Consider the following 12,918-nt stretch of genomic DNA (forward strand, 5'->3'; position numbering starts at 1 on the left):
AACTTCAGCTCTAGAGCTGAAGTTTTTGTTTGTAACTAACAAACTTCAGCTCTAGAGCTCTAGGGGGCATGTTGTACCCACACAAAGTAACTTAAAGCAACATTAACAGGAACCAAGAAACATCAACATATTACCAATCCAATCGACAACTGAAATCTCCAATTTCCGCCAGACCCAATTCACCAAACAACAATATAAAATTAATAATTAATTTCTCTTGAGCTCTAGAGCTGAAGTTTTTGTTTTTGTAACTAGCGAACTTTAGCTCTAGAACTGAAGTTTTTGTTTTGTAACTGTCGAACTTCAACTCTAGAACTGAAGTTTTTGTTTTGTAACTGGCGAGAGCTGAAGTTTTTATTTTGTAACTGTCGAACTTCAGCTCTAGAGCTGAAGTTTTTGTTTGTAACTAACGAACTTCAGCTCTAGAGGGCATGTTGTACCCACACAAAGTAACTTAAAGCAACATTAACAGGAACCAAGAAACATCAACACATTACCAATCCAATCGACAACTGAAATCTCCAATTTCCGCCAGACCCAATTCACCAAACAACAATATAAAATTAATAATTAATTTCTCTTGTCCCCTTTTCACATCAAAATTGTGCATAAGATTCAAGTTGCAAAACCAAGATAGAACCTTTACAGCTAAGGGTGTCAGCGAAAAGGAAAAAATGATTGAAAATTTATAGGACTCAACGGAGAAATAAGAAGCAGATAGGGATGAACCTTACTTCTTGAAAAAGAAAAGATAAAACTTCGAGGAGAAAGGGGACTGAAGTTGTTTAAAAAGTGGGTACAAATTAAAACTTTTAAAAAAAATGGGTATAGATTAAACGGGGGCGACCAAATAGGGCGACCCGTGCAATTTTTACTTTTTTTGGGGGGTGGGGGTGGGGGTGGGGGTGTGAGACTAGGATTTTCTTGCATGCTTGTCATCAAGAAATCCTTGTCTTGGTCAGCCAACAAAATATACATTTGAAGATAGAATACAATTGAGAACGATTTTACAAATACAGTAATCAGAAGTCCCTTTTGCTTTACACCATTCTACTGATTATTCACTTTTAACGAATAAGCAACTGATTATACGAATGCCCTGAAAGAAGGGAAGGGATAAAGAGAAGACAAGAATACAAAAATTATTCTTCTATTACAGTGGACCAATATTGAGGGCATTCCACATCTGGCCCTTTGAGATTTCCATCTTTAGGATTCTTGCACTTTCTCCTCCAACTGATGACCGTTCATTTCCTTCTGCTCCTCATTCACAGTTTTGGTGTCGTTAACCTCCTCGGCTGGCTTCCCCTGTTTCACTCAATTATTTTTATACTAGATATTAGAACCACGATTTGCTATTAAAAGAACAAAGAAACAAGAAGGCTGATATATTTTTACAGCAACCACCTACTAAAACTCGGGGATTTGTAACTTTTAAATAAAGGCAATCTACTGTTACACCATCAAATCTTTCTAGCCAATACTTTAAAAAGGGAGATTTGCATCCCAACTTCTTTTGCACTTCGTAATTACGTATGTGTTGATGTGTATAATCACACATGAAAATGGGAAACATATGTGAATGTTTCATATTAGTATTTTGTTATTACTCTTATTATAATAATCTAGACGGGTAATAAAGCATGTCAATAGAATACATAAAGGTCACAGAAATGCAGGGTAAACAATAGACCATTGTGGTCCCGCCCTTCCCCGGATCCCGCGCATAACGGGAGCTTAGTGCACCGGGCTGCCCTTTAAAGGTTGATATGATGTTATAGAGATGTCCAATTTGCAATGTCTATGGATGGACATACCAACAATAATGTCACAGCATTAGCAAGTTAGACAGATCAACAAATATAGTGAATTGGACTAGTCAACTTTCTTGGTAAATCATAAAGGCTGGAGGCTGGCGATCTTACGAGTGAACATGTGATGTCTAACAACTGCCAGAAAGGTGATAAGCCAATCAACTAGATTTCATCCCTAAATTGGAGAAATTTTAAAACTTACCTTGCTGCTGTCACGCCAGCCAAGTCCAAATGGTCTTGAGAGCAAGCTGATCTTTCTAGCGGGTATCTCTTCTGATGAATCTACATTGCTCCCTACAGGAGATGAATCTTGCTGTGTGGATCTATAAAAGAATGTGATCTTCCATGTTAAGAGAAAATACAAGATATGCATTAATAAATGTAGTATGGTTTTCTTATCACTCTTAACATAGACATGGTATTGTCCTTTGGCAACCAATAAAGCAGTTTCAATGGCAAGTAAAAGACTAACTAGAAATAGTGTCAGTAAAGAACACCATGATTACCAGGGCATATGATAGTGTGTTTAATACTGCAATAAAAGTACAACATGTAAGCACGGGTATATACCTCGGAGAAGGTAGTACTTTATCTTGACCAGATTGATACTGCAAGGTAGCCTCCAACATTGTTTCTGCCATAACCACCCTCTTTTCCATCTCAGCGAGGGAAGCAATTGTTTCTTCATACTTTTCCTGCAGGTTGTCGCAGTGACACACAAGATGTTCAACATATCACAAACTAATGTCATATTTCCAAATTTAAGTTCCCCTATCATGCTTGAACTTATGAACTAGATAAGTTTGAGTAGAGAAACACAAAATCTGATGGAGTAAGAATTCCCACATAAAGAATTAGAAACCCAAATGTTTCACCAAGAAATTCAATCAAAGAAGAAACCTGTAGCACTTGAGAGGCATGTCTTTGAGCTGCTGCATCTTGTTCAGCGCATATACGAGCATCTTCTGTTACCCTCTGTTCTTGCTCCACCCTCATTAAAACCTACAAAAATTAAATAAATAAACCCAAAATTGAAAGAAAGGAGGATTAGGAGATAATGTTCCGATACATCATCAAACAAGTAATGAAAATTGTCACCTGAAGCATGGCATTCTCCTGTTCTTGCTTAGCAGCAAGTGCCTGTCGAAGCTCAGCAACCTGTCTTTCTAATTGCTCAACCTGAGTCCATATGAAATACCAATGTTCAAATGTAATTGTGTTAAATTCAAAATTTTCAAGGAAAAGGAAGATGGTATATGCCAAAAGCAACCATCACTTTGTGGAGCAGAGTACGACAAATAAAAGCTCTAAGTTCAAATGCACAGCAGGTAATGGTGATGGAGTCTATTGTGCTAACCATCTAGAAATTCCTCAAGTCTACTGAAATAGATGTGTGGAAGCACAGTCACAGTAAGCCAAAAGGATTCATGGCACATTTTGTTATTTATAGAGAATGTGGTTCAGGTGTATATTCGGGTATGAAAAGTTGCATTTATTGTTCATAGTCAAGTTCAACCTGGGATACTGCTGAAGGCAAGAGCATACTTGTAAAACCACCATTCTCCCATAGATCAATGTAAGCAGGAGCATATTATACATGTTAGAAGAGACGGGGAATCCGGGCTAACATTAATTAGATTATTAGGTGGCTCCAATTATACCTTCTCCATGAATAGGAGAGGCGGCTAAATGCAAGCTGGAAGGAATGGACTGGAAGCGCGTTTGTTCTTTTTCCTTTGTTTTGGGTGTTTGGGAAGAAATGAGTTGGGGATATAACTCCCTAATCAAAAGCAAGACATAATTCATTTATAAAGAAGCTTCTCAAATACCCTTGCGTTCAACTGCCGTCTGTTATCCTGCTTGACCATCTCCATCAATGCTGTTTCCAACTCCTCAGCTCTGTGGACAAGGAAAAAAAATGAGGAAAAAGATATCAGTCCCCTGTCAATATGAGGTCTAGGTCCCTTAGCTTTCTATACACACTAAAAGGTACAAGAGTTCTTCATTCTGAAAGCTCTCAAATAAGATTTGGAGTAGAAACTGAGAAATATTTAACTTCAATGAAACCTTCTACAGTTTAACAGGTTGCTCTCTAAATGGACAATTGAACTGCCAGTCCGCAAACATCAAGATTTTCAGTTTCTTTTATAGAGTTTTTGTAATTTTTTCACTGAGTTAAAGGCTGGCAGGGATGAGATCAACTTGCCCTTTCAGAAGCTTCCTCGTCCTTAAAACATTAGAAAGCTTCCTCGTCATTGAAACATTAGACCATAGCTGAACCTAATTCCATTTTGACTAGTTTAATTTGCACCACCACTTATCATTTAGTCTCTCTGCCCCATACCTGAATCTTGACGGTGCTGGGGGAGGACAAGAATAAGGAGAAAAGGTGGTAGAAAATCACAATACGCTGGGTTTAGATGGGCAGAAATGGGAGAGTACATGGCGTCAGTTCTTATTTTACTTTTTCCTTTTTCTTAAAAAGAGGTCATTGTCGATGCAGCCAAAGAAACAACATTTGGCTTCAGATATAGTTTACAGCTTGATCGTAGCATAAAACATTAATTTTTGAAATTCTACCCAAAAGTATAATAATTAGCTGTTTCAAAATCAGTACATTCATAACAAAAAGGAAAAGGAGCTAACACTGGAACTTCTTACTTTCCCAGGAATAGTTTTGAGAAAAGCCAACCTGCACAATATTGTGCTCACTAGATAAAGGAGCATGAACACGTAAAATATGCACCTGAGTTCAGCAGATCGTTTCTCCTCCAGCAACTTGGACAACTCAGCCTTCAGCCAAACCACCTGATAACGGTCATGTAGTAATGTAGGCAAAATAGATGTAAGTCAGAATTGTCTGCGAACTAATAGGTTATGCTATTGGGAATATTACGTTTAGGATATCCAGAACAACTGATAACTTACTCCCACAAATTTCTAAATATTCAGAACAAATTGAAACAAGAAAAAGGACAGAAAGGAAGTAATTGGAGTTGAAAGTAGGTAAATAAAAGATAACAGAGATACGGAGGGGAGGGAAACAAGAATGAAGAAAATGAAAAGGAGAAAGTAGACGGAGAAAAACCGGTGAGTGCTTTAGCTTTAGAAATTTAGTCAACATGCGTTTTCTAAAATTTCTAACTTAGCCAAAAAATATGTCCTCAAATGAACTGTCACTTCAATTTCTTGACAAGTAGGGTCTTCATGTCTTACATTGGATTATATCACCAGTTTGATGTCAATGGAATTCTCTTGCTTTGTATAGCCAATACTGTTTGACCTTAAAATAAAGTTATGTCGGCAGAAGGTAGAGCATTAATTATCACCTAACAAAATGCTGGAGTGTCATTAGTTAAAAGACTATACTCCAGCCAATGACTATTTCACCTTTCATTAATTTAGTTGATTGACCTAAGTACCACAAGATTCTTCAGGGTGGACATAGCATTCACTTGAGAGTAAACATATATGGGATTGGTATACAAGTGATTCATTGGGCATCTGTTAATGATTACACTCACATAGTATATATATATATTTTTTTTTGATGAGGTAAGATGTGATTGCACTCGCATAGTAAACAAGACTGATTAGAGTTATATGGCGTTTACTGTCTCATCCTATTACAAGGCTGATTGAGGCCCTCTAGGTAAAGTAACTGACTCCCAAGAGAAATACTTAAAAGGGTCATTTGGTCCACAGACTAATTATGCCTGGAATTATAATGCATGGATTTTTTATAGGGTGAATAATAATGTAGGGATCATTATATGGTCATATTTTATTTAACACTTATCTTTGAGAAGATACTTCTACTGCCTTCTTTAACTATCTGTGCGCATAAAAAGAAAGTAGGACATGAAGACCAACTCACTTTCTCGATGAACATCACAAAACCTTACCCCTTAACGGAAACCCCCCACCAATCTGTCTCCTTTTCCCACTTGTTCTGTATTTTCCCTAATTCTCGGGATTGTTTAGCTATAAAACTGCAATGAAAACTCCCCCTGCAGCCTCTAATCCTCAAAAAGAAGAAACAACATTGATTTTTACCAATCAGGCCTGGAACCGAGGTGTTGCAAGCTAGTTACACATTAGTAAGCTAGATCACTTTTAAGTAAAAAGAGTCGCATATATCCCCATTAACTAAAACTTATGCACCCTGTTTTATCCATTCTCTTTTTCGATTCTGCTTTATCAGGCAATTCCATTCCAAGCTATGTTGCTCGGACTCTCCGAAAATATCGCCGGGTGCGTGTCGGATTCTCCAAAAGCAGTGTATTTTTGGAGAATCCGACACGGGTGCGGCAGTATTTTGGAGAGTCTGCGCAACATAGCTTCCAAGCCATTTTGAAGCAGACAAAATTTACTTAAAGAGAGAAGTATCTTACTACTCAATCCTTACTTTATTAATGACCATCCAAGTTTCACTCTTTTTATAAAGACCCAAGTTTCATTTTATAAGCACATTTCCATACGAATAACACTATTGTGCTGGAATGAAAAACTAATTTCAGTATATTCTGCTATATGGGATACTCATATGAAATCAATTCTGGAGTCCCCATTTAAGCAACAAGAAGATAAAGCTGGTAAACCAGGATTAATAAAAGATGATCAGGAGGGGTGCAAGTTAAAAAGACAGACTTCAATGGAATATGTATGGGAACATAACATAGGAAGAAAACTACCTGCTCTTGGAGATCCGGAGCAGAAGCTATTTCTACATCACCATTAAGGTTCATGTAAAGTTCATCCACATTAGCAGATCCAGTATCTGCCTGAGATGCATCACTATCTGTCAGTTCATAAGCTTTCTGATCTGTTTCAGTGGTTCCGACAACTACAGATCCAGGATCATGCTTAAAACCACACAGTTTAGAAGATAAACCCTGACAATCCCTCCAATCTTGAAGTCCTTTGGACCTTTCTTCAACCGCAGCCTTCACAGCTGGTCGATGCTTGTTTCTTAGTTCTTCTAATCGAGCTTCATTCACATTTTGATAGCCCATGCAGGCTGTCAGCACCAATTGACTGCTATCAAATGTGGATCCAGCAAGTGACTGCAGCAGGGTAATTGCATCCCCTGCATCTTTTGTGGTAACTAATGCAGGTCCTGAACAAGACCAAATATGTATATCACTTTTGAGCTCCACAAACAAGAGAATTGAACGACAATGGCAAGGAAGAAAAGAACTTGCATTAACACAATGTTTAGAAACTTTCCAGCTCTCATGAATTTAAAAAAATTACCATAAAGCTCCATCAAAGCGAGTGCAGTACGGAATAACATCACTCGATTTCCTTCAAACAGAATTACATCCCAGACTCTAAGGACTAAAACCAAGAAAAATTCATGAGAAAGGAAGCAAACAACCAGTAAAACAATCCAAGTGCCAAGAATAAGGTTAAGACAATTGACGTCAAATTTAATATCTCGCCAACTTAAAACCTAATTAAATATGTAGTATCAGCCACACTACAGATCAGACATTTCAAGATGAGATAAAAACAACTGACCACTTTCCCATGGAAGCATGTTCATAAATATGGAGAGGAACCATGGTCCAGTAACCCATGCTACCTGCACTCCCAGGTAATCAAGATGATTAACTGCGCAGACGCATCAATGGGGAAGGAAGTCAAAACATATGGGAAGCAATATAATCAGTAAAGATCTGGAGAAGGAGCTTGAATTAAAGAAGTGGGAACAAGAGACATACCCAACTTCGGAAATTTCTCCCGCACCAACACGTCAAGAACAAGTTGGTCAACCTGATAAGAGACAATGTAGCAAATAAAAAACTGTTGATATCTTCATATTTCTCACAATGCAATTTATTCGTGTCAAACAAATGAAGGGGAAAAGTAATTGTTAGCAGATGAAATAGTGAACTACAGCTAGTAGAAGCAAAACTTGTTTGTTACCTGAGACTCTATCATCTCTTCCGAGTAATAGCCATCAAAATAGTCATCTAGAATCCCCACTAAAGTCCTGTAAGTTTAACAACATATTTATTTAACTAAGCCAGACTGACCAAATATACAGACACACATTTAGCACTTCAGACCAAACATAACTCTTAAAGTGCAAGGTATTAAAGAAGACTAAAGCTGTTCCAACTCTGAATTGCAATTTCAAATAAACCAATAGCATCAGAAAACTATTGAGAAGCAAATTTATTTTAGAACATAAATGAAGATATATCCATCTGGAAGAACAAGATGTAGATGAAGTTCAAAACATACCAAAAGGCGTTTTCCTCAGGCATCAGAAGCAATAGCAAACCAGCAAAAAAATTCATGGCCTGCATTATTAGACGAGCAAAACTGAGCAATGTAACTAAGAATTAAATGAAAGCTTGAACCACAAGTTGAAAGAATCACCTTCATACAGAACCGGAAATATATCACCATGTTTACAATCATTTTCAGAAGCAATAGAGGATAAAAAACAACTTGGTAAAATTCCCAAATAATGAAATTCAACGAAATATTCGACATTTTGACACTGAAGAAAGAAAACTGTGTATACAACACTTCATATGACCAACAGAAATCAAATAATAGAGAAGTACTTGATGGAGAACCTGAAGCTAAAAAATAAAAATTTGTGGCTTAACCATTCAAATTGCACGTGAATGGAAAAGAGAAGAATTTAGAACTAGGTAGCAAATATTATCATTCGCTCATCCTAACTTTCATCTTTTCCTTATCTCCAACTTTGAAAAGTTTGCCCCTTTATATATCTTCATTCTATCTTGCTCATCCGAAATTTTTTGAAAAAAAGTTTTCAAAACTTTCTTTTATGATCTTTTGGTTCCGTGTTAGATAATAATAGGCAGTCAAAAGAATGTGGAAAGCATTTCCTTCAGGCTACAACTACTACTAACTCTCGGAAACTCTAATTGGGGGCGGCTGTCATTTGAAAATTTATACAGTAACACTGTAAAAACACTTTTTATATTGTGCCTTTCTAAACACATTTTAACTTTGCTTAAATGATTGCAGACAACTTTGCAAGCAGATTTCAAAGAAATACATAAACGACACTGTAATATATAAATTTCAATCAGAAGTTGGAAGCTGTAATCTAGCAACTGAAGACAAAGGATGCTTTGGGCGGTATTTCAAACTTCAGCAACTATATTACGTCCTCTCAAAACATATTTTGAACAAAAACTTCGCACTAGTTATTTCTAGCTCTCTAAATAAGCACAACAAACGCCAAAACTAAATCGATAACCAGTTCATGATGTTTGATTTGCCAATTCTTACGGCCACATAGTCAATCCAAATGTCAAACATCAAAGCAGACATAATTATTCCCCCAACCCCCACTTCCCCCCAAAAGAAAAGAAAGTAAGCGACCATCAACAACAGAATTACCTGGCAATAGCCAACAAAGGGATTATGCCGAGCATAGGCAGTAAGTAAACGTCTTAAAGCATTTCTTCCATCCTCATCTAGAGCAGGATGTCCAGGAAATGTTCGTGGTAGATCCTGCATGAAAGATGCAAGACAAGATTGAAGCCAAAATGGATGTTCAACGACCTTTTCAATCTGCCTTCATGTAGACGGTACTGAAAAAGGAGTTGATAAGTAGCATGCTCAATGACCTTTTCAATTTGCCCTCTCCATTTTTCAGGAAGACATACAGTATCTATGCTTGGGTCCACACAACTTCCATTACCCTTTGGTACAATATTTATACACTCTGCATTATTACCAGATTTAGTGCCTAAAGCAAGCAAATCCTGGTAATAGGTCTCCACTCGGCGTGCCTTCATGCCCACAAAGGCTTGCCAAAGCTGTGATTCAAGTATCAGCATTACATAAACAAAGCTAACGCATGAACTCAGATGACTTAAAGAGTAACAGCATAAGAAAATTTTGAGCATTCTATCTAACCTCTCCCCTGAGAGCCATGGGTACTCCACCATGAACAAGACACTCCAATTCTTCTTTCCAAGGAGGTAAAGACTCATGATCCTTAGTAGCCAAATGGCTATTATTTTCATTTAGAGGAACATCTTGCATGGAATCCAGTTCAGATCTGTCGAAAGATTCTGATCTTGCTAAATCATAAAACTCGTCGTCCGAGTCCTCTTCAGATTCTCCTTTTGTGGCTCTAGCCTCTTCAATTGCAGGAAGATGCTCCTGCAGATCACGGTCTTGCTCATTTTTGGCCAAAGTTTCCATCTTTTTTACACGAATGCTCATCATATCCTCAATGGCACGTAGAGTTGGTCTAATCTCCGACCATATTTGGGCCTGATGAGTTTTCCTCTCAACTGAGGTTATTGTATCATCCTTCTTTCTTGCACCTTCAAGATGACCCTCAGAACGATGCTTTTCATCAGTTTGGTTATTGGTTTCATCTGCATTCTGCAAAAAGGAGCTTGCATCCTGCATGGATGATTCAGTACCAGGCTTGCCGGAGTTGCCGTCTGCAGACACCCCATTTATGGCCAACTGAGCAGGCTCTGCCTGCCGTTCCAAAAAGTCCGTCCACCTATCCGACCTCTCTTCCTCTTCTTCCTTAAAACAACGCAAACAGGTTGACACAATCAGAGAAAGTATTTAAATTAAGACAATCAAAGAAAAGTTTCTACATGGGAATGGTTGCTGAGAAATGTGGTAGAAGTACAATAGAAGGAAGCTGTTCTCAACGTGATTCAGCTGGTTTTTTATGCTTCTTATGTAACTAACTAATTAGACGAAAATTCTTTTAGTTTAGTTCTCCTCTTTCTTCTGTTCCTTCTCCCTTCTTTACACAAACTTCCTCGCCAATAAACATGATATTAATTACTAAACCTGTAATCATGAGAAGATAATACCTTGTAGATATTTGCATATTCATGATATCTTTGTACATGCTGAGGCCGCACAGAGAACCCATAAGCATCCCTGTCCATGTTAATACTTACATTTATTAGTCAAAACCTTTTAAGGAGAAAGTTTTACTAAAACAAAATCTTTATGAGCAGAAGTTTTCAGAAACCACATTAATTTAGACATTTCTTCTTCATGACTGAGCATTATAAAAATCAAAATAAGACAACCTGAGCTAATTGAACACAGTAACTGCCTGTTAAAACAGTACTGTTTAAAAGAAACACTTTGAAAATTTTCAAATAACATTTCACCAAGAGTTCAGTATAATTACTTTGTAAAGCATTTGTAGTGTTTAATATTTACATATGACCTCATACAATAAACTTTTGCTTTGATTTGACGGTGGAGCCAATTATCTTTTGAATTGAAGGACAAACTTTAGGCCTTGAAGCAGTTCCATAAATTCCAAGCTTGATCTTTTGCCAAATGTAATTATTGCAAAACTTCTGGTACAAATAAACGAAACTTCTAAGCATTTACCAACTACTTAAATATCTGCATTCATGTTAAAACGCACTTATTTGTCAAATGCACTACACTCCCAATGTGGCCTAGATGAGTCATAAATTAAGTGCATTAATGCGGAAAAAATGTGAAGAGCCATTCTAACTATCAAGAAACAGAAACCAAGTTTGAAGCACATCTCTTTACTGTTCTATTTTTGCTTTTATTTTTCCTCGTGAACACCTTGACTATTCCACCTTATATATGCATCCTTCGTACAGGTAGCGAGTAACTCTATGCACTCTACTTTTTTCATTGTTTACCAGCTGGCAGCTACTAAAATAGCTGATCACATTAGAAAACAAGTTTTCGACAAAAAGCTCAGTTTTTAATAGCTACTCAACACCTCAAATCTCAACCGCACCTACCAATATACTCACTTGGAACTAAATCATACCAAAACAGTGAGTGAAAAAGTTCATCTGAATACTAGAACACTTAAAATCATCAATTTTCTATATTATTTTTTCCGGCAAAGTATATAATCTAGAATCAAATAGAGAGAAACGATTCACAAAAACAGAAAACAATGTGAAAGGGACACGTGGAGGGCAGAAAAAGCAGGTAGTACAGAGAACAGATGGTACCTCTTGTGGTCGATTGAAATGATACAAGGATTCAACACAGCTGTATCTGCACTCGCCTTCATTTGTCGGTAAACAGTATCAAACACTTGGCCAAAATCCGTTGATTCTGATTTGAATTTCTTTCCTATTTCTGACTTTCAACTAAAATTCAAAGCATTTTCTTCCATTTTTCAAAGATGAAGTTAACACTTCAAAATGCAGTTTCATATAGTCAAGTCGGTGACTAGCATTCTACTCAATGTATGAGGAAGGACACGTGGCATTCACATGGAAGAGCGAGTTTAGCGTCAGAGCGAATTTTTTGAGTGAAAGTGAGGAAAAGGAGGAAAGATTTTTAGTGTTTGAGAGATGTTAGGGGAAGTGTGGGGGCAGGAAGTTTTGGATCAGGTAAAAACTAGGCCAATGGCTGGCCCATGTCTTTTGTCCAAAGTCCAAACTCCCAAAATTTTCTTTTCTTATCTTTTTCTATTTATCGAATATCGATGATGCCGACGGGACCAAAATTTTAAAAAGTAAGAGATTTTTTTAACCGAAAGAACTGCATTTAAGGATCTATAGAATCTAACTTTTTCCTTTTTCTCTCTTTGTTTTACCAAGAATATCTTATGTGGCATTCCTATTTCTTTGTTTTACACCCGTTATTAATTCGAATTCGTCACTTTTAATGATAACAAATTCAGTGTAATCTCACTAGTAAGATTTGAGAAGGATATTGTATATGCAGATCTTACTCCTACCTTGTAAAGGTAGAGATCATGTTTGAGATAAGCCATCGACTCAGAAAAAAACATAGTTACAGCAATGTTGAAAAAAAATACAATAATAGAGAAGCCATACAAAAGAAGCACATCAAGATAATAAGATAATCGAGGCAGTAGTAATAGAAATCGAAGGATAAAAAAATAGGAGAATAATATTAAATCTACTGGTATAAAAAAGAGATACGTTTGACTACCTGCTAATTTTCTATTATAATTCTCGACTTTCACACTTTCCTATCAAGGGTCATGTCCTCGCTAAGCTGAAATTATGTCATGTCATGTCTAATCACCCCTCCTCTAATACTTCTTAAGTCTACCGTTACCTCTCCTTGGACCCACCAAGATCAACCT

The 12,918-nt window shown here is 37.0% G+C and overlaps 1 protein-coding gene across 1 annotated transcript; it reads right to left on the minus strand.

Moving 5' to 3' along the window:
- On the minus strand, nt 939–12,207 carry LOC109213384 (TBC1 domain family member 2A-like). The gene is made up of 18 exons (XM_019377180.1): nt 11,807–12,207; nt 10,658–10,727; nt 9,729–10,358; nt 9,437–9,628; nt 9,207–9,320; nt 8,067–8,125; nt 7,746–7,812; nt 7,541–7,592; nt 7,338–7,430; nt 7,071–7,154; nt 6,509–6,933; nt 4,561–4,622; nt 3,644–3,713; nt 2,913–2,993; nt 2,715–2,816; nt 2,385–2,509; nt 2,017–2,137; nt 939–1,308 (listed from the first exon to the last, which is right to left on the minus strand). Exons 1-18 carry the CDS (start codon nt 11,866–11,868, stop codon nt 1,210–1,212), a joined length of 2,508 nt encoding a protein of 835 aa, XP_019232725.1. The 5' UTR covers nt 11,869–12,207; the 3' UTR covers nt 939–1,209.

This window comes from Nicotiana attenuata, chromosome 2 (genome assembly GCF_001879085.1).
Source record: "Nicotiana attenuata strain UT chromosome 2, NIATTr2, whole genome shotgun sequence".
NCBI lineage: Eukaryota > Viridiplantae > Streptophyta > Magnoliopsida > Solanales > Solanaceae > Nicotiana > Nicotiana attenuata.